Raw genomic sequence first — 19386 nt, forward strand, 5'->3', positions numbered from 1 at the left:
AAGGAGCAAAAGTCATCTCTCAAGACCCCACTAAAGGTGGCTGTCTATTAAAAGAGGCTTGGTTGTCTGACCCTCACTCAATTAATAGGCATATCGACTTATTACCACCATCTCAAACTCTGAGGAGACATTTACAGCACAAAACATCCAAACGTTTCAACACAAACACACTACCCCACCCACCTGTTAAACACCATATCAACACAATCCACTCCAATTGAGCTAAACAACAAACAGAATTCTAACACAACCATGATGGTTTGCATAACCAACATACCCTCTGACACTCCTGCATGTAAAAACACCACTCCTGACCACAACACCCAAGAAACAAATCCTACATCACTAAACAACCACACACAACACCCAAACAACAACAAAGTATTGAGACCACGACCAAAACTGAAACCTGTCTCACCATATACAATGAAACAAGGAATGACAGTCCAGATTAAACATCCCACAGAATCACTCACAGCTGACAAACATGACACTTGCCTTCATTCAAACACACCAAGCGATCGTGCACAATAAGACGGACACGCACAGCAACCACACACCAAAAGAATTTTGAGATCCGGTAAACCAAGTCACACAACAGAGCCGATCTTACGGCAACCGCATAAGGAGGCATGAGGGAGAGCGAATCGCTTACATGTCCCACGAGGACATCTGCTTTCTTCCACAACAGAATCAGACCCACGGCGACCGCATGTGAGGGAACGAGACGACCTCCATGGCTCTGCTTCGAACGAGGAACCTGCCAACCAGCGCATCACTGCGCACGGCGCGAAGAGGCTTATGGGCCAAACAACTGATAGGCGCGACTTTTAAATATCAACCAGAGACCGGCTTTTACAGTGAAGCCGGAACCCCCGTGATTATATGCGAGCGTGTCACGAACATGTCACACCCACATTCCACAACTTGACCGTTATAACTACCATGTAAGCGTATGTACTTGCTCCCTTATCATTCAGCCCTTGCTCTGATGATGTCAACAGCTAGCTGACGAAAGCTCAGCAATAAAGAAGGCTTTTTTCTTATATCCCGGAGTTCATCGTTTTTATTTTTACTGATTTCAAATGTTCATGTGTATATATATCCCTATGTACATATAAATATACCCAAATTCATGCACACAAAATAAAATACCGCACAACATGATTGCCTTCCTAAGGCATAGAATGTTTTTGTAATCTCATGATCTTGTGTGAAGAAAGGGAGGAAAACTGAGATTTCTGTCACATCCTTTGAAAAAACAGCAGTCCAAGCACCTATGTCCAGCACCACGTGGCCCACCTCCAGATTCAAACTGAGCTTCAGGAGTTTCTCATAAAATGCAGAAGCAGAGTTGAGAACCCAAGGCGTAGAGCTGACTGGGGAATCCTGAGTGTTGAAGTCTTCTGGTGGCTGGGATTGAGAAACACTGGTGGAGAACATCTTAGAAGACAGCAGGCTGCTTGATGATACTTTCATCATGATGAGCTTCAGAGGCTGAAGTGCGAATCAAATCTTGAGGAAGGCTTTCCCGGGCTTCCTGCATCCGTTGACGAGCCCGTTGAAAAGCCTCTGCAACAAAGAGAACCAATATGGTAGTTAGGGGGTGGTTCAACCTGCACAGCCAACTAGTTCCCCTGCCTGCTCATTCCATCCTTCTAGACCACGGGTGTCAAACTTGCGATGTCACGTGACGTGTTGCGACTTTTTTCCCATTGCCGGCAATAGGGTGGGCTCAGTTTTGGTGTGACGCAACGGCAGTTTGACACCCCTGTTCTAGACCTTTTAACCCAAATCCCATGCTGAAATATTGAAAGCATGTGATGTTGAATACATTATGCAGGCTAGAAAGTATGTCTAACTTCTAGTAGCTCTGTGGGAGACAGAAAATGTATTGTGCAAAAGCAAAACAAGGATTTTGAATTCCCTTTATTCTCTTGTTCTGACACACCATCCAGAATAACATATTTTATTCTATATTTTTTTAAAGGCCTAGGAGCTACAAAGTTTTTAAAAAAAGAATATAGAACATTACTCTTCTGGCAAATTTGAGTTTTTCAAATAAGAAACAGAATACGACATGTTTTTCATTAAATAGATAAAAAAACTATCCTCTTTAAGTGATCCTGATGTTCCAAGATAATTTAAAATATTTAATTAGAAGATATGTTCATCTTTAATAAAAAAATAACCACCTTTTAATTTGGGCTTTTTAAAGAACCCACTACCATACATTGAACTAAATGATGAAACAATTTAGAATTAAAATGCCTAAAATGGCCATTGAGAATCATAAGAACAAAATGCCCTGCTGGATTGGACTCCTAATCCATCAATCTATTATCACAGTAGCCAATTCAGGACACAAGGAAGCCCAGTAGTTTCTCAGCAGATGGCCTTTAAAGCAGTTATACTGTCATCAAGGCTAATAATCATTATCCCCTTGGACTCCCATCAATTGATCCAACCCATTTTTGAAGACACCTTAGTTGGTAGCCAACACCATATCTCATAGTAGCAAATTCCAAAATTTAATTATGCATTAATATTTCCTTTTATCTATCCTGATTCTTCCAGAATCCAATTTAATTTAATCTGGTTCTAGTATTTTGGGAAGGGGAAAATAGTTTCTTGTCCACTTTAACCGCACCATGCATACTTGTGTACATCTCAGACATATCCGCTCTCATTTGCCTTCTTTCTAGACAAAAGAAGCTCAAATATTACAACCTTTCCTGATAGGGAAATTGTAATGCCCAAGATCCAAACAATTCTATTTTCCGCAAAAAAATTCCCACCTGATTTTGTGTCAAAAGCCTTACCTAAGACATTATAAACGGAACTTTGCTGACTGAAGTTTCCTAGTCGATCCAGAACACTCTGCATGCGTTTCTTCATGGAGCTGGACTCCAGAAAAGCTCTGCCAAGAAACAAGTTTTAAAACTAGCAACAATATGCTATAATATGTTGTAGATTCCTGGAAGAGGAAGTTGCTTTTTCTCAAATGATAAAAGAAATTTGCTTTATCCCCATCAAACGATGTTCTGATTTTTGATGTTCTTCTATGTTGAAAAAGGGCTACACATTAAATTGTTGGTCTTAAAGGACAGTGCTAATGTTTTCACAACAGTTAGTTGCAATTCTAAAAATGCATTTATAATCAAGTGTTCAGGACTCACCTTCTTTTAGCACATTCCTTCTGTAATATTTGAGGGGAAAATAGGAAGAATCAGGAAATTCAGCAGCCACTGTTGCTGATTCCTTGAAATGAATCCAATAGCAACTACCAAGTTAAGGTTCTCAGCCTGAGGAAGGGGAGCATGGCCTGTTGTGCCGGAAAATGGGGTGGTGGGTGGGCTTACTCGAGTGACTTACAACCTTTTCTACCAGTTTCCCGAAAGACTTTGCTTGCAGGTATCTGGCAGGGAAGGTTGCAATTAGTGAACACATGATTGCAGGAGCTGTTTTAAGTGTGAGCTGGTTGCCAAGCTCCTGAATTGTGACCACGTGACCACAGCACTGCAATGGATGGAACTTTGAGGACCAGTCATAAGTACTATTGTTCAGTGCTATTGCAACTTTAAATAAGTGATCAATAAGCAAGGACTACTTGTATGTGCTTCCTTATGCCTGCGTCTATATCAATGAGAATACTGACATTAGGCATTTGAATCCAAAGGCAGATAACCAAGCTGATAACAGAAGCTGCTTTTTGCTGAAATCTCTTTCAATACAGAGGGAAAGAGATTCTCTTTCCTGTGCATGTTCAGAATTTTGAGAAATTCTCTCTCTCTAGTGGAGAGAAAAATCTTACTTGGACTGCTGCAGGCAGTTCAGCCGGAAAGTGACACTCCCTGTTGTTTCAGAACGAAAACCAAAACGGCTGAGACGATCACCCTGCACAGAAGATAAGCATCAGATTAGGGGAAGTCCTAGCTGAGTTTTCATCCTTCTTTCTCAAGAAACCTGCCAAACTCTGAACCAAAATGCTTTGCAGATGGTGGGTGGGCATGGGGAGGCAGGCACTCACTGTGAAAGTACTTGGCACTTTGGTGTAGGTTATATCCTCAAGCTCTGGAGATCCCCCAATGAAAAACCTCCGTAGTTCTGAAATGGTGCCCAACTCCACAGGACGCCATGTAGAAACAGACAAAGTGTGAACCCCTGAATCATCAGGTTGAACAGGATCGATGCCAGAGATATGTGGGGAAAAAATCAAAAGCCTACTCAGAACATGCATGTCCACTACCAGTATGTTAGCCACTGAGATCACAATATAAAAGTTCCAGTGAAATACAAGACCTGGAAACTGTTTACTACAAGCCAAGGAAAATACTCTACAATAGAGAGAAGCTGGATTTTCATGGTTGTAAAAGATACCGGTACCATAATAATCCATTCACACGTGAAGTTTTATTTATATATTTACTGGCTTTTGTGACATCTTAGGCTTAGAGTAACTGTAGATGGCTTATGAACTATAAACCATGTTTACATACCACAGTGACTATGTTTGTATCACACTATGACGAACTCAAACAACCACATTACAGCTTAGCACAATGTACAAACTCAGCAAATTTGTCCATTTCTTGGCAGTGACCATAAGAGATGTTCACATCCGGATATACTATCCCATTTGAATGGGAGGAGGGCAATCCTTTCAAAACCTTGAATCATCTGCCTTTTATTTCAAAACTGTTGTATCTTAATCTTCCCCTAATGTGTTAAACTGAACAACAGCAAATGACAAATCCTCAAAACCACCCAGGAAATTTCACCAGTCAGGAGGAATGCGAGTCTGCTAGGAGAATGACAGAAATGCATGGAGAGAGTATCTATTGTAAGCATGCCATCTTAAATGCTAAGAGATGCCATCTTAAAAAGACTTTCCAGAATTCCAGCAGTTAAAGAAAATAAGTTTTTTTCGACTAGTTATCAGAAGAACATCTAGTACTGAAACATGATGAATATACACTACTAGAGGCAAGTAAAAAAATGTATTTTGATTTTTGTTTTATGTAAGTCACTCAGTCACATAAAAGTGGCTATATACAATAAATCAAACAAATAAAGAAATTAATAAACAAATTTGCCTTATGAGTTGCACCAATGCAGAGTTCAGTTCCAGCACTGTCTTTTACCTGGCGTTGCTGGCAGCACTACAAACCCATAGCCTTCAATACGGTACCTATGCCAGAAATCCAAGGAAAGAACCTCAAAGTATAGGACAGGCCACTCAGGGAGGGAGCCTATTAGAGGAAGGAAGACAGTGAGTAAGACACCAGCCAGTCTCGCATCAATGTCATGTTTTATTCCAGCATAAACAGTAGGGCAATTCTGCTGATGGAGGGATGTTGAAATGCAACTTTCCACTAGAATCAGAATAAACCATTGCTCAGAGGAACAATCCTCTGACGTAGTTGCAAGTGTTCGCTGAAATGAATACAAGCTATGCAACACATCCTGCTCTTCTGCAGATCCCGCACATTACTGTACAGTTTTTTTCTAGAGCAGAAGTGTACAATTGGAGGCTTCAAGGCTGTCTATAGTCCCCTGAAACCATGGCTTCAGTTCTGAGAAATCTCCAAAAGTTGTAAGCAATTTGTAATTTTTAATAATGGAGAAGGTGAGTGAAAATACAAAAAAAAAATACAAGTGGAGAGTGATAACATTAATTACATTTAGCTGTAATTAAATTGTAATGTGTGTTCAATTTTTAAATAGAATTTTGTGTTTGTCTCTAAGAATTTTAGGGCTATCAACTTCAGTCTAGACAAAATTGTGCATTCATAACCTAGAAAATGTCCCAAAGAATTACACTCCATAAATAAAATCCCTCTATCTTTCATGTGACAGTCCAATCAATTCTCAAAGATGGAGACGAACAGCTCATATCCATTAGAGTAGAACCATTTCTGAACTACTTTCTCACACACAAGTCTGACTTCCAATGGCATGACTCACCTTCTGAGTCATCCTCTTGGGCAAAGAACATCTCCAGGGTAAATGGGAAGGAAAAAAAAGCCACCCTGTCCTGGGAATGAAAAATAGTAGCATCAGCTCCTACACGGGGCAGCAGGAAACAGAACAACATTCATTCTCTCTCTCTCTCTCTCTCTCTCTCTCTCTCTCTCTCTCTCTCTCTCTCTCTCTCTCTCTCTCTCTCTCTCTCTCTCTCCCTCCCTCCCTCCCTCCCTCCCTCCCTCCCTCCCTCCCTCTGTGTGTGTGTGTGTATGATGGGAGACAGAACAACTGATATAACAGGCAAACCTACAGTCAAGATGGATATGCTTTAAGCTTGATTTAGAGTTGCCCCCAATTGTGCCTAGGCATCGCTGCATGATCATGCTGTGAAGGGGTTGATGGGTAAATGTAGGATTTTCAGAGGTATAATTGCAACAGCTAGGCAACCGCCTCCAGACAACAGAGGCATACATTCCCTGACGATAGAGAAGTCTAATCCAGGCTTTAAACCAATACAATCACTCTACTGGTTTTGTACCAACAATGAAGAATTCAAATAGACTCTAAAGCAAGGGAGATTTTTCCCCCAAATGTTTGTCTATATGCTCAAGATCTTCTCCAATCTGATATTCTCCAGATTTAATTTTTATCCTTTTTAAAATTATATCATTCTGTATAGTTGCCTGTCTTGCAGTTGTGATTCTGGTGGCCATCCTAGATTAAAAAATCCCATAATTCTTATCCCCAGGGCATTCCAATCTAAACTGAGAATTTGTGGGCCAACTGAGGTTCAACAAAAATTAATGTAAATCATTAAGAAATCCAAATAATTGGCAGCACAATACATTTAAGAGTTAAAGGAGTAAGTTGAAGAAGGCTCTATTAGAATTTAGCTTTGAAATATTAGGAGTATCAGAAAACTAAAATGTATAGCAAGAATTGCATTCCAGAGTCATGTAAGGCTGCTATTTCTCAAAGTATGGAAGAAAAATGTACCCCAAAAGTGGCATTAAGCTGTGACTCTGCAAACAGTCCCCCTCCCTCACAAACGAACCACCTTAAACATACTTTGCCATGTACTTTGCTAGTGCAAGTCTGTGTCACTCCAGAGAGTAGCTGAGATGGGGGACATGACCAGCCTAGAAAGAAAATAAATTTTTTAGCACTGCAGAAAAGATAGCAAAATTAATTAGCAGATAAAAGAACGAAACCTCTGCTCCAAAACCAGACATCCTTTCATTGCATACCTGGTAGTTCCTGACTAATGACTTTAATTAAGCCTGGAATTACGGTCTTATGTCATGGTGGTCACAATATGACCAGGTCTAATTTTGTGACTTTATTTACGGTGGTCATTAAGCAAATGCCACATTTGTTGGATGTGACAGTTGTTAAGCGAATGCACTGGTGATTAAATGAATCCATTTATCCAGCTGGCATTTTTTGCCCCAAACAGAAAGTAAACAGAATATAGCAAAAATGCTAAAAATCATGGTCATACTGAAAACAGCCATAAATGTGAGCCAGTAGCCTAGCTACCAAATGAAATCAAGTGTGTGTGTGTGTGCGCGTGCGAGCTGCAGTTGGAACTGTGGAATCGGGTTGTTACTATTGTAACTGACTGGTCATTAAGCAACTGGTCATTAAAGCAAGGACTACTTGTAGTGCTTTTTTTTTCAAAACCATAAGAATTTCTTTCAAATATACTAATATGAAACAATATGGAAAAATATGTAGATAGCATAAAATTATTTGCTCCTTTTTCTTTTCTTCACATTTCTACAAAAACTGTATGTGGTAGATGCCATATCGTATCTTGCTCCCAATCTTAAGGGTCTAATTTATACTACTCACAGCTGGGCAGTTCCAAGAAGAAATGTATGTACAGATTGCCATATTCATAACCCTGGGCTGAAACTGGGAAAGAAAAGGAAACACAGTAATAAAACCTTATTCTTTGGATCTTTTTTCTTATTCTTAACCAAGCTGCCCAACCCTATGAAGGTGCACACACATTGCTAAAGAGACTCTGAGATTAAAACAAAACCTGAGTGAGTTGGCTAATCAAACTTGTAGCATATTTTAGTGACAATCACAGCTCTAGATTGCTTACAAACTGAAAAAAATTAGTCATTTTTCCTAATAGCAAAAAGGCACCTAAATCAATATTAGGGAAACATCAAAACTAATTACAGAACCTCAAGAAGTATAAATCAGTTAACAGGATCACAATGTACTTTTCCTCTATGCTGTTTCATAGGGCAAGCACAGGCTTCCAGTTACAGTTTGACCCTAGGTGTCCTGGGGATCAGTCCTGGGTTTAATGTAGAAGGAGGAGAAACAAAAACTACGCCAAGAATAAAAGGCTTATCTTACCTATTTCACCATTAACAAAGAGTCGGAAAATACCAGGGGCAGTCTGCAAGAGGAAAAGAATGAACATTACCCAGCAGAAAAACTGCAGCTCTACATTAATATTTCTGTTGGTTGGGTTTTTTAAAAGAAAATTTATATGGCCGCCTACTCATCAGTGACTCTAGGCAACTTAGAAAACATACTTGGTCTGGCCAGTTAAAGGATTTCAGCTAAAAGGTTACGTGAAAAGCTTTCCACTGACCGAGAGCTGCTGACTAATCAGACTTGATAAATCTAGACTGGGGGGATCAAAGGGTAGCTTAGATATAAAGCAATTATATTTTTATAATAGAAGGGGAACATCAGATGCAACCCCCCCAAGTCAGAGATATTTATTTATATCCCACTTTTATTATTTTTATAAACAATTCAAGGCAGTGAGCAAAGCTGGTATACCTTCCTCCTCCTATTTTCCCAACAACAACCCTGACAGGTTGACTGGTCCAAAGTCACCCAGCTGGCTTTCATGCCTAAGGTAAAACTAGAACTCACGGTCTCCCGGTTTCTAGCTTGGTGTGTTTTAATACACATCTTGACAACTTTGTTGCATAAAGAGTAGTTTACAAGCAACAGTTAACCACTTTGTGGAAGAAAGTTCTCATTTTGCCTCTTTACCTAATACTTGATTTTATGAACACAGGGATGGAGGGTTGTTTTTTTTGATAATCAATGAAACAGAAGATATATCAAAGGTTATGTGATGAATATATGACAGAGGTGGCAGGTCAGTTCAGGACTTGAGATTTAATTGTCAGTGTGCTTTGGATTCAAAGGTAAAAATATCCTTGGTTGAGCTTGGCTCCTGATGGCTAATCTATGTAATTTTTAACAATGTTATAGAAGTGGCTTGCCTTTGTCTCTTGAAATATTTTGTTTTCACTTTCTCAATGGCTCTAGAATTTCTGTGTGGTTCTCCATCCAAGAACAAGCCAGCATGGAACCCTGCTACCTTCTTATATCATCCAAGGCACAATTTATTTTTCAAAATGGGCTTCTCATTTAACTAGTATGGAATTTAACTAGTATGGAAAATTTGCAGGGTGAGAAAAGGAGTAAGAAGAAAACTGCAGCACCATTTTTCCCTCTCCATGAAAAAGCTGCTATTAGAATTCTGATAAGACAACCTGCGAATTGCAGGAATTTTATTATTTGCTCAAATCATATAAAAAATTTGTTTCCAACAATGATAAACTAATCATGAATGCTGTGGTAATGCATTACAAAGCAGAATTCCAAATTCTACCAGCCTTACACTCTTCACTAAAAATTGAGCCGGATTTGAGGTTTTGAGGTTCTATCTTAAACAAGTTAGGATTAGGGTCAACAGCTACCAGGTAAAGCAGACATATCTGGTGCAAAAATAAGTCACTTACCATCTCAAAGTCAGATCCAACAAGTCCATTGAGGTACTCTTTATGTCGGCTGTACAACTAAAGAATGAAATATCTGGTCAGAAAATAACACATACGGTATATCCCTTCTAAAAACTTAGTTCCCACTTAGGAACAAAAGGTAAAGAGTTCTTACATCCTTGAAGACACGCTGCTCCCGTGCCTCCTCCTTCTCTCCCACTGTAGCAGAGGCATTCTCCAGAGTGAATTTCCACATTTCCCGCTTCTCCCCTTCCAGCTCAATCCTTCAGAGTGCCAAACAACACAGCCCAACTCAGATGAAAGATCTGTATAATTGATATGTAAGTGCCCCTTGACTCAATTCATCTTCAAAGATCAAAGGGGTCTAAATGCTGCTCACCTGTAAGGCCCTTTTGTGCCTGTAAAGTCTGGCTTAACTGTAATGACTCCATTGCCATCCACCTTGATCATGCAGAGAACATACTCATACTCCTTGCAACCAAGTCTACGGAGAGATCATTAAAAAAAAAACATGACCTGCTTCTTAGGTCTTAAAATACTGGCAGTCCAAGACACATTCAGATGTTTCTGAACATATAGAACAATTATATGCAAAGCCCAGATCCAGGACTCTGATGACTGAAGGAGAACCCTCAGCCACAGAAGATGGTCTGGAAAGCTTTGGTGCATAAACACACAAACTTACTTGCCTTGGGGTCCTAGGTCCCCCATAATATACATGGTCTGCACAGGAGTATTAATGACATGGTTGTTCTTGATGAATTCTTCTGAGGGCTGCCAGGAAATAATTTGGGACTTCAGGATGTTTCCTTCTCTGCCAAGAGAGGCAAAGGAGTTTGTTGCCTATAGTGAAGCAGGTTTCTTTCGGCTTTGGCAGAACATACAGAAGAGCCGAGGAATGCATTCCCCATCCCTCAAACCCAAGAGATTTGTACAACAAAAGCAGTGTCCATGGCTGCACTCACACTGGCTTGCGTTCTTGTCTTCTCCTCCTCACATTAGCCATCATTTCTGCCAAATACGAAGGCACTTCCTTGTCAGAAGTGGTCACTTTCTGACCATGCTGGAATGTAAGGAGAGAGCTTGTTATTCTCATTTACACAGGAAAAATGTGACCTAAGAGGTTGCATTCAACCCACGGAAATATCTTTTTTAGCAGTACGTTTGGTACAAAACAGATAGCAAGGCTCCAGAGTGACAGCCCATCAAGGGAAAGCATTTTAAAGTTTCCAAGGTTGAGAAACACTGCTCAGGAACTGAACTGAACACCTGCTGATTACATGCTTTCTTGGCAGTAATATGAAAGTGATTTGATATTGCAATCTTTCAGTATAGTTTTCCAACTTCCAACTCTGATTGCTCTGGACTTTCCTGGTGATCTTCCATCACAACGATCTAAACCAGTCTAGCTTTGGAGAGATCTGAACTTTACTCCCTAAACCAGAAATTATATTTGTAATTATATTTGTAATTAACGATTATTACTTGAGGATTATATTTTTACATATTCTCTGGTAGGAACAATTCATCTCTTCCTATCATTCATGTTGACATAAAGAATAGACTCTGGGTCAGCCATCCAGTCTCCAACCCATTTCCATCTCTGTTAAAAAGCTGGCACCTCTTCTAGGTTGGTGAAGCGATCATGGTCTGTGTAGGTGAAGATCCGCTTATTCTTTCGACCCCCCAACTCTTCCAACTTTAGGATATCCTGGTGGTATTGTCGGTCAAGTGGACTCTGGCAGGCAGACACATTCTGGTAAAGATCAACCTCAAACTAAATGGAGTAGAGAAAACCATTGTTGCTTGTATACAGTCACAAAGCCCCCCCCCCTTTTGCAAAATCTTCAACCCATGGAACGGCAGTAACAGCAAAGCAGAAGTCACAGCAAAAAAGCAGACAATTAATTGGATTTGGTACATGAGCAAATCACAAAAAGAGCCACTAACTTCTGTAGGACTCATATCTAATTGGATTTCTCATATATAAATAGGTGCAATGAAGGTGAAGAATGGGGGAGAAGCAAAGGGACAGTTTGGAGAGTGTTCCACCAAGGTTACAATTCAAAAAAATAGGTCGAATATTTCTACCTATAAGACTGAGCCATTTAGTCTCTAAAAACCCGAATGAGAAAGTATACAAAGGAAGCCTTGTCTTCTTCATTTAACATGAAATGGCAAAAGCTCTTGTGAGCATAATGTACAGTACAGTTAAACTGACTTCCTATTCAAGGCCTTGTTCAATTAGGCAAGAAAAATTCCTGTGATATTCAAAGTGATAATCAAAATGTTTTCTTTTGAATTATTTGAAGTGTGAAGGTATACAAAATTCCTTCTGAACATGAAATAATTGTTTTAAAAGCAGAATAGGCTCTTTCAAATATTTTAGAAGCATCGAAACTCCCAAATGTTCACAATAGTTTGGTGCTTGAGAAGGCTTGAAACAAAATGTTTTGCACCTTTACCTGAGTGACTGAGGAAAAAAAATGTAGGCCTACTATTGAAATCCAAATGACTTATGGCTTCATATTTTTCAACCTAGAAGTCTGTACTTTTAAACATTTCATGAGATATCCATGTGAAATTTGCAGGAACAGCACATGATCAGGCTTGACAAGAGGCTAGAACAGTGATGGCGAACCTTTTAGAGACCGAGTGCCCAAAGCGCAACCCAAAACCCACTTATTTATTGCAAAATGCCAGGGCCACATCAGCATTGTGGTACCCTTGGGGGGCAGGGAGGCGCTTCTGAGTGCCACCTCTGGCACGTAAAAAACGGGAGCGCAAAAATGGGACACCATGCTGCAAGGCACAAAAACGGCTGCTACCGTGCCGTGGGGTGCAGATACAAGGCCGGGCGGAGCTCCTGCTCCGGGCAGCGATGGTGGCCTGATGGACCTGCTGCTGGCGGCGGTGGCATGTGTGCCAACAGAGAGAGCTCTGAGTGCCACCTCTGGCATGTGTGCCATAGGTTTGCCACCACTGGGCTAGAACATTATGCTTGGTTGAAAGAGAACTAGATTCCAATCACTGCTTAGCCTGATATCTGGTTTACGTACAAATAAATTGATTAAGCACTGCCCGAAGCGGTGAAAACTGCTAGAATCATTAGAGGGACAATCACACCATCTACTTACTTGACTGAAGAGTTTTTCTTGCCAGCCAATAACAGCCTCCTCTTTTTCTTCAGGACAATGCCCACCTGAAATACAGACGTGTCTCCAAAGTGTGCTTGACAAGAATAATGGCTTAAGATGCTCTAAATCTCCCAGAATTTGTTTTCTCTCTTTGTTACTAATATACAGAACATCTGGGCAGGCCTAATAATTATTTTATGGCTTTGAATGTCTTTATATTCAGAATCAATGCTAAAGTCAAGAAAAACTTAGGAGTTAGCCACACTAAATCACTGCACAAATCATGGGGCATTTTGGCAACTTAACAAGAAAAGCAATGCAGGAAATGAGAAAATTACTGTGCGGAAAGCAGACAATCTCACTAACGTCATTAGTTTTGTTAAGGTAAATGATATCCCTGACCACCAAAATAAAAAATTAGCTTAAAAATGAAACAAAATTGTACAGAAACATTTCTTGGTTCCCTGGTCATAGTCTGTAAAAAGGATATTTCAATTATTTGGTTTTATACTGATCAGACTTTGCAGTTTTAATAGTCTTAAAACCTTTCCAGATTTTCAGAAATCATTCTTCTTAAAGCCCAGCCAAGAGCACTCACATGCTGAGTTGTAAGGCTCAAAAGTTGACAAGCGGATGAGCTGTTGGCCTGATTGGCAAAATGACTGCTGTAATTGCTGTAGTAGAAGACTAGTAGAAGTAACCCGCTGAATTTTAACCCTGCAAGAAAAAATATGTATTATTTTTGGACATCTGGAATGTGTCATTCAAAGCCAGTTGCTTGAAGAACATTTTTTTTTATTTTTATTACATTTATATCCCGCCCTTCTCCGAAGACTCAGGGCGGCTTACAAGCTTAGCAGTAGAACAAAAAAGGAAAGCAGCAAAGCAGCAAATGACTGTTAGATCTAGACTCTTGTCCCTACTGATCATTATCAGTTGAGAAACATCTGATTTTTAAAAAAATATTTTTTCTTTTAAAAAGTATTTAAGAAAATAATATAGATGTGTAACAAGAGCAAAGCAAAAAATAGATTTACAGAAATGATAAAATGTTAAGAAAACCATTCATTTAATATTCCACTAGTAACATTAAACTAAGAGAATACATGGAGATAATCACAAATGTATTTCAAATTATCAATAGGGTGAAGTCAGAAATTAGCAATGGCAACTACAATAAGAATTTTCAGTCAAAATCGTAGGATAAAAATTTCTAGCTAATCTGAGATAAGAACTCAGTATTTTAACATCTTAAGAGAAATTCAAACTTCAGTTGTGGCAGAGGTCTATGTGCAGAGTTATAATTCATAACTGTTTTCCAAGCTGAAGTTAACAGACATATTTTAAAAAAATATGAAATCAATTTTGACATTGATGCATACATCCAGAATTGGGTCTGCCAGTATTTTAAAGAAAGAACTGAGTGTAATTTCCAATGAGAAGTATAAAGTATCTTAGGAGCAGCTATGTGCTAAGCTACTTCAGTGTATTTTGTAAAAGGATATAGTCAGTGGTGCTTAACAGAAAAATACTTGCAGGAAAATTAACATCAAAATCTAAAATCTGTTCCATTCTATTATGAGGCATCTTCCAGAATGGTTGAGCTTGCCACCAGATCTCAATTATTACATTTCCAGCAATATTGAATATATATTATCTATTTCTATTATCTGAGCCTTTATTGGTGACAAAAAGTAAATGTATGGCTTCTGAATTAAATAACATTTTGGTATAAAGTTTAATTTTTCCTCTTAAATTATTATTTTTTTCAGAACTGTGGATACACATAGATTTTTGTTACTCTTTATGTAGGTGTGACAGTGATTTTAAAGGGTGAGTTCTCTTTTAACCATTTGAGTACTTGTAATTTAAATATACGTTTCATGATTACCTATTCCCACGACATTAGGGAATGGCAGCAGGTGTATGAACAGAGGGCCGTATCGACATTTGGGAGTGCGTCTCCGCTATCTCCAAGCGGTGAGGCGCTCCGACCCTCTGTTTTCGCCCCGAGGTTCCGGGAGCGAGGATGTGCAGCCACCTGAGCTCTGGCTGGTGTACTTGAATGCCAGGTCCGTTGTCAATAAGGCTCCTCTCATCCGGGATCTGGTTGAGGGTGAGCAGGCGGACCTGGCTTGCATCACGGAGACCTGGTTGGGCCCAGAGGGGGGTATTCCTCTGGTTGATCTTTGCCCACCAGGTTTCCGGGTGCTGCACCGGCCTCGGGCTCAGGGTAGGGGCGGGGGAGGGGCGGTAGTTATGAGGGAGACCTTGTGTCCGCAGGAGACCACCGTTCTCCAGATAGTCGGGTGTGAGTCTCTCCTCCTGAGATGTGGTCCTAGGACGCAGTTGGGCTTGCTGCTGGTGTACCTTTCGCCTAGTCGCGCAGCAGCAACCCTGCCTGAGCTTCTCGATATCCTCTCGGGGTTGGTGATTGAGTTCCCCAAACTTATGGTTTTGGGCGACTTCAATCTACCATCCCTGGGAGGATCATCTGAGTTAGCTCGGGAGTTCATGGCTTCCATGACGGCAATGGACCTGACACAAATAATTCATGGACCGACTCATGTAGAGGACCACACCCTTGATTTGGTTTTTCTATCTGGACAGTGGTTAGATGATCTTGGTGGGGGTTTCCCAATTGCTATGCCCCTGTCATGGACCGATCATCATCTCCTGCAGCTGGTCTTCCGTTTTGCCACTCCCCGCCGTGGGCGTGTTGAACCAACTAGATGGTTCCGCCCCAGGCGCTTAATGGACCCTGAGAGGTTCCAGGCAGCGCTGGGGTCCCCACCTGCCTCCTTTGCTCACAGCTCGGCGGATGCCTTAGTGGAAGCCTGGGAAAAGGCAGCCACGGAGGCACTTGACCGAGTTGTACCCTTGCGGCCCCTGACCTGGTGCAGATCCCAGCGGGCTCCATGGTTTTCCGTGGAGCTCCGGGAGATGAAGCGTCGGAGACGGGGCCTAGAGAGCTGTTGGAGATCCAGCCAGTCTGAATCCGACCGATTGCGACTAAGAACCTGTATTAGGTCTTATCTCGCAGCGATAAGGGTGGCGAGGTCTAATCACTTCGCTACCCTCATCGTGTCCACAGATAATCGCCCGGCCGCCCTGTTCAGGGTAACCCGCTCCCTCCTTAATCAGGAGGTGAGGGAGGAACCCTTGCAGGGTTGTGCCGAGGAGTTTAGCCAACATCTGTCAGACAAAATCGCTCGGATTCGGACCAGTTTGGACTCCGACTGGGCAGAGTCTGACGATCAGGACATGGGTGCTCTTGTCAATGTTATCTGGGAGGAGTTCGATCCTGTGACTCCGGAGGAAGTGGACAGGATTATGGGGAGGCTGAGCTCCACCACTTGCTTATTGGACCCGTGCCCTTCCTGGCTGGCTTATGCGGCTTGGGAGGGGACACGAGGCTGGTTCCAGGGAGTTATATCTGCATCTTTGAGTGAGGGTAGTTTCCCCGTCGTCTTGAAGGAGGTGGTGGTGAGACCTCTCCTCAAGAAGCCTGCCTTGGACCCAGCTGTGTTAAACAACTTTCGTCCGGTCTCCAACCTTCGCTTTCTTGTGAAGGTTGTTGAGAGCGTGGTGGCGCATCAGCTCCCTCTGGTTCTGGATGAAGCGGATTATCTAGACCCGTACCAATCAGGTTTCAGGCCCAGGTACAGCACGGAGACGGCATTGGTCGCTCTGGTGAATGATCTCTGGAGGGCTCGGGACAGGGGATATTCCTCTGTCCTAGTCCTATTAGACCTCTCAGCGGCTTTCGATACCATCGACCATGGTATCCTGCTGCGGCGTCTCAGGGGATTGGGAGTGGGAGGCACGGTTCTTCAGTGGTTCTCCTCCTATCTCTTGGGACGTTCACAGTCGGTGTTGGCAGGGGGGCAGAGGTCGACCTCGAGGCCTCTCGTTTGTGGAGTTCCTCAGGGGTCGGTCCTCTTGCCTCTCCTGTTCAACATCTACATGAAATCGCTGGGTGAGATCATTCGTGGTTTTAGAGTTGGGTATCATCAGTATGCTGATGATACCCAGCTTTTTATTTCGACCCCAAACCACCCCAGTGATGCCATCGACGTGATGTCCCATTGCCTGGAGGCGGTTCGGGTCTGGATGGGGAGGAACAGGCTTCAACTCAACCATGACAAGACCGAGTGGCTGTGCGTACCGGCATCTCGGGATATTCAGAATATTCCATCCCTCACTATGGGGGGTGAGTTATTACCCCCCGTAGATAGGGCTCACAACTTGGGAGTCCTCCTAGATTCACAGCTTTCTTTAGAAGAGCATATAGTATCTGTGACTAGGGGGGCCTTCGCCCAGGTTCACCTGGTGCACCAGTTGCGGCCCTATCTAGACCGGGATGCCTTGCGTACGGTCACTCATGCGCTCGTGACCTCTCGGTTAGACTACTGCAACGCTCTCTACATGGGGCTGCCCTTGAGGACCACTCGGAGGCTCCAACTGGTGCAGAATGCAGCCGCGAGAGTTGTGTTGGGAGTCTCCCGATACTCCCATGTTACACCTTTGCTCCGTGAGCTGCATTGGCTTCCAGTTGTCTTCCGGGTAAGATTCAAGGTGCTGGTAATGACCTTTAAAGTCCTACATGGCATGGGTCCGGAGTACCTTAGGGAGCACCTGCTGCCGGCATCAACTTCCCTCCGCCCAGTGAGCTCCCACAGAGAGGGCCTCCTCAGGGTGCCACCGGTCAGAGAATGTTGTCTGGTGGCCCCCAGGGGGAGGTCCTTCTCTGTGGGTGCGCCGGATTTGTGGAACCGTTTACCGGTTGAGCTCCTGATGGCACCCGACCTTCGCTCCTTCCGACGGGATCTAAAGACCTACTTGTTTGAACAAGCCGGCCTGGCCTGATGGGTTTGGGTTTTATTATTGTTTTAACGTATTTTAACTTGTTGTTGTAAGTTATTGGGCACTTTGTTTAATCTTTTCTTAATTTTTGTATTTTTGTATTTATTGCCCTGTTCATCGCCCTGAGTCCTTCGGGAGAAGGGCGGTATACAAATAAAATTATTATTATTATTATTATTATTATTATTATTATTATTATTATTATTATTATTATTATTATTATTAATATTATTATTATTTTCAGATTATTTTTATTATCTTTGATTTTACAGTAACTTCAGTATTACACTGTTGTATCTAACAGTTGTGACTAAAAAACAAAATGCTATGTATTGTTTATGCACAGAAGTGCAACAGAGCCAGACTTTTGTTAATTATTACTCCAAAAACCACATGCTAGCTAAGGAATACTAGTCATTTTTAACAGTTGCTGTTTTCTAGAAGTTGTCTAGATTTTTGCAGCACATAGTAGACATATTCTAATATTGATTTTGCTTTATTTAAAAACTTATTTTGTATTCTGCATTCAATAACTCCTTGATTATTAATTAACTGTAGGATATATTTAAAATTAAATGATTTCTCTCTGAATAAGATTAACTATAATTGAAATACATGTACTTTCTCATAGGTATATTCATATATATATAAATATATATCACATTACTACGTTCTATTTCTATATCACTGCAGCTATGTTTGTAATTATTTTGTAGCATGTTTGAAACTATTTCTGATATTTTATACCAGGAACCCTAACCCTCAATTATTTGTGCATCTTATCCTATGCATTTATTTTATTTTTCTAAGCTTACTGTTACTGTGTTGCTGCTGTGATTGTTTACTGCTTATTCTGCACATTGTTACCAAATCCTCAGATCGCAGCCTGCATTTCTTTTAATTCAACTGTTAACACTGCCTCATACACGCAAGCTACTGCCCATTTTTTTTTGGGGGGGGGGGAAATCCTGCATTCCTGAGGTGGATTATAAAGGCTTTACCCTTCTTTCAATACTAGAGAACATTAGCGTGGCTTCTCCGCGATTTTTCTCTCGGGGAGGGTAGACATTATTAGACGATTTGCCGCCTGTGCGCGTTCACGGGGCATTTGAGGTGTAATTTTGAAAGGGAGAGCCCAGTTTAGTGTAAGCAAACCAAGTAAACCAGATTGGTTTCCCTTTTGGAAACCAGTATATTGATTCCACAGGATCTTTTCCAGACTGGTTTGTTTTAACTGATGGGCGGGCTTGCAAAGCAAAAGGACGAGTGGAGTAACGGACCGCCGGCGGCGTCTGCAGCAACTTTGAGCCGCGAGAAGAGTTGGAGGCATTTCACGGCAGAGAAGGGAAGGGAGCACCAACCTGACGCGCAGGTTACGGATGGGGTCTCGGGATCGGTACACCGCCCCGCCGGTGTCTTCGTTCCAAGCCGCCTCCGCCATCAGTCCCGGGGCGGTGAGAGGAAAGCAGCGGCGTCTCGATTAGGCCGCTTTTCCATGGATACGCCAAGATGGCGCTGAACATAAATATAGAAAAAAAAAAGAGGCCTCCAGAGGTTCAGCGGTATCGCTACCAGGCTCCGTGAGAAAAACCAAGGTTGACGTTCTCCACGGGAGAATTAGGTGAAGC

The 19386-nt window shown here is 41.8% G+C and overlaps 1 protein-coding gene across 1 annotated transcript; it reads right to left on the reverse strand.

The window, feature by feature from the left end:
* Positions 1-1049: 1049 nt before the first annotated feature.
* On the reverse strand, positions 1050-19358 carry MKS1 (MKS transition zone complex subunit 1). The gene is made up of 18 exons (XM_083349760.1): positions 19120-19358; positions 13491-13609; positions 12893-12957; positions 11377-11532; positions 10721-10818; positions 10441-10569; positions 10135-10239; positions 9910-10018; positions 9756-9812; positions 8344-8386; positions 7822-7884; positions 7036-7106; positions 5968-6037; positions 5145-5252; positions 4031-4164; positions 3815-3897; positions 2823-2920; positions 1050-1572 (listed from the first exon to the last, which is right to left on the reverse strand). Exons 1-18 carry the CDS (start codon positions 19197-19199, stop codon positions 1445-1447), a joined length of 1716 nt encoding a protein of 571 aa, XP_083205886.1. The 5' UTR covers positions 19200-19358; the 3' UTR covers positions 1050-1444.
* Positions 19359-19386: the final 28 nt, after the last annotated feature.

This window comes from Vipera ursinii (assembly GCF_947247035.1).
Source record: "Vipera ursinii genome assembly, chromosome: 1".
Lineage (NCBI taxonomy): Eukaryota > Metazoa > Chordata > Lepidosauria > Squamata > Viperidae > Vipera > Vipera ursinii.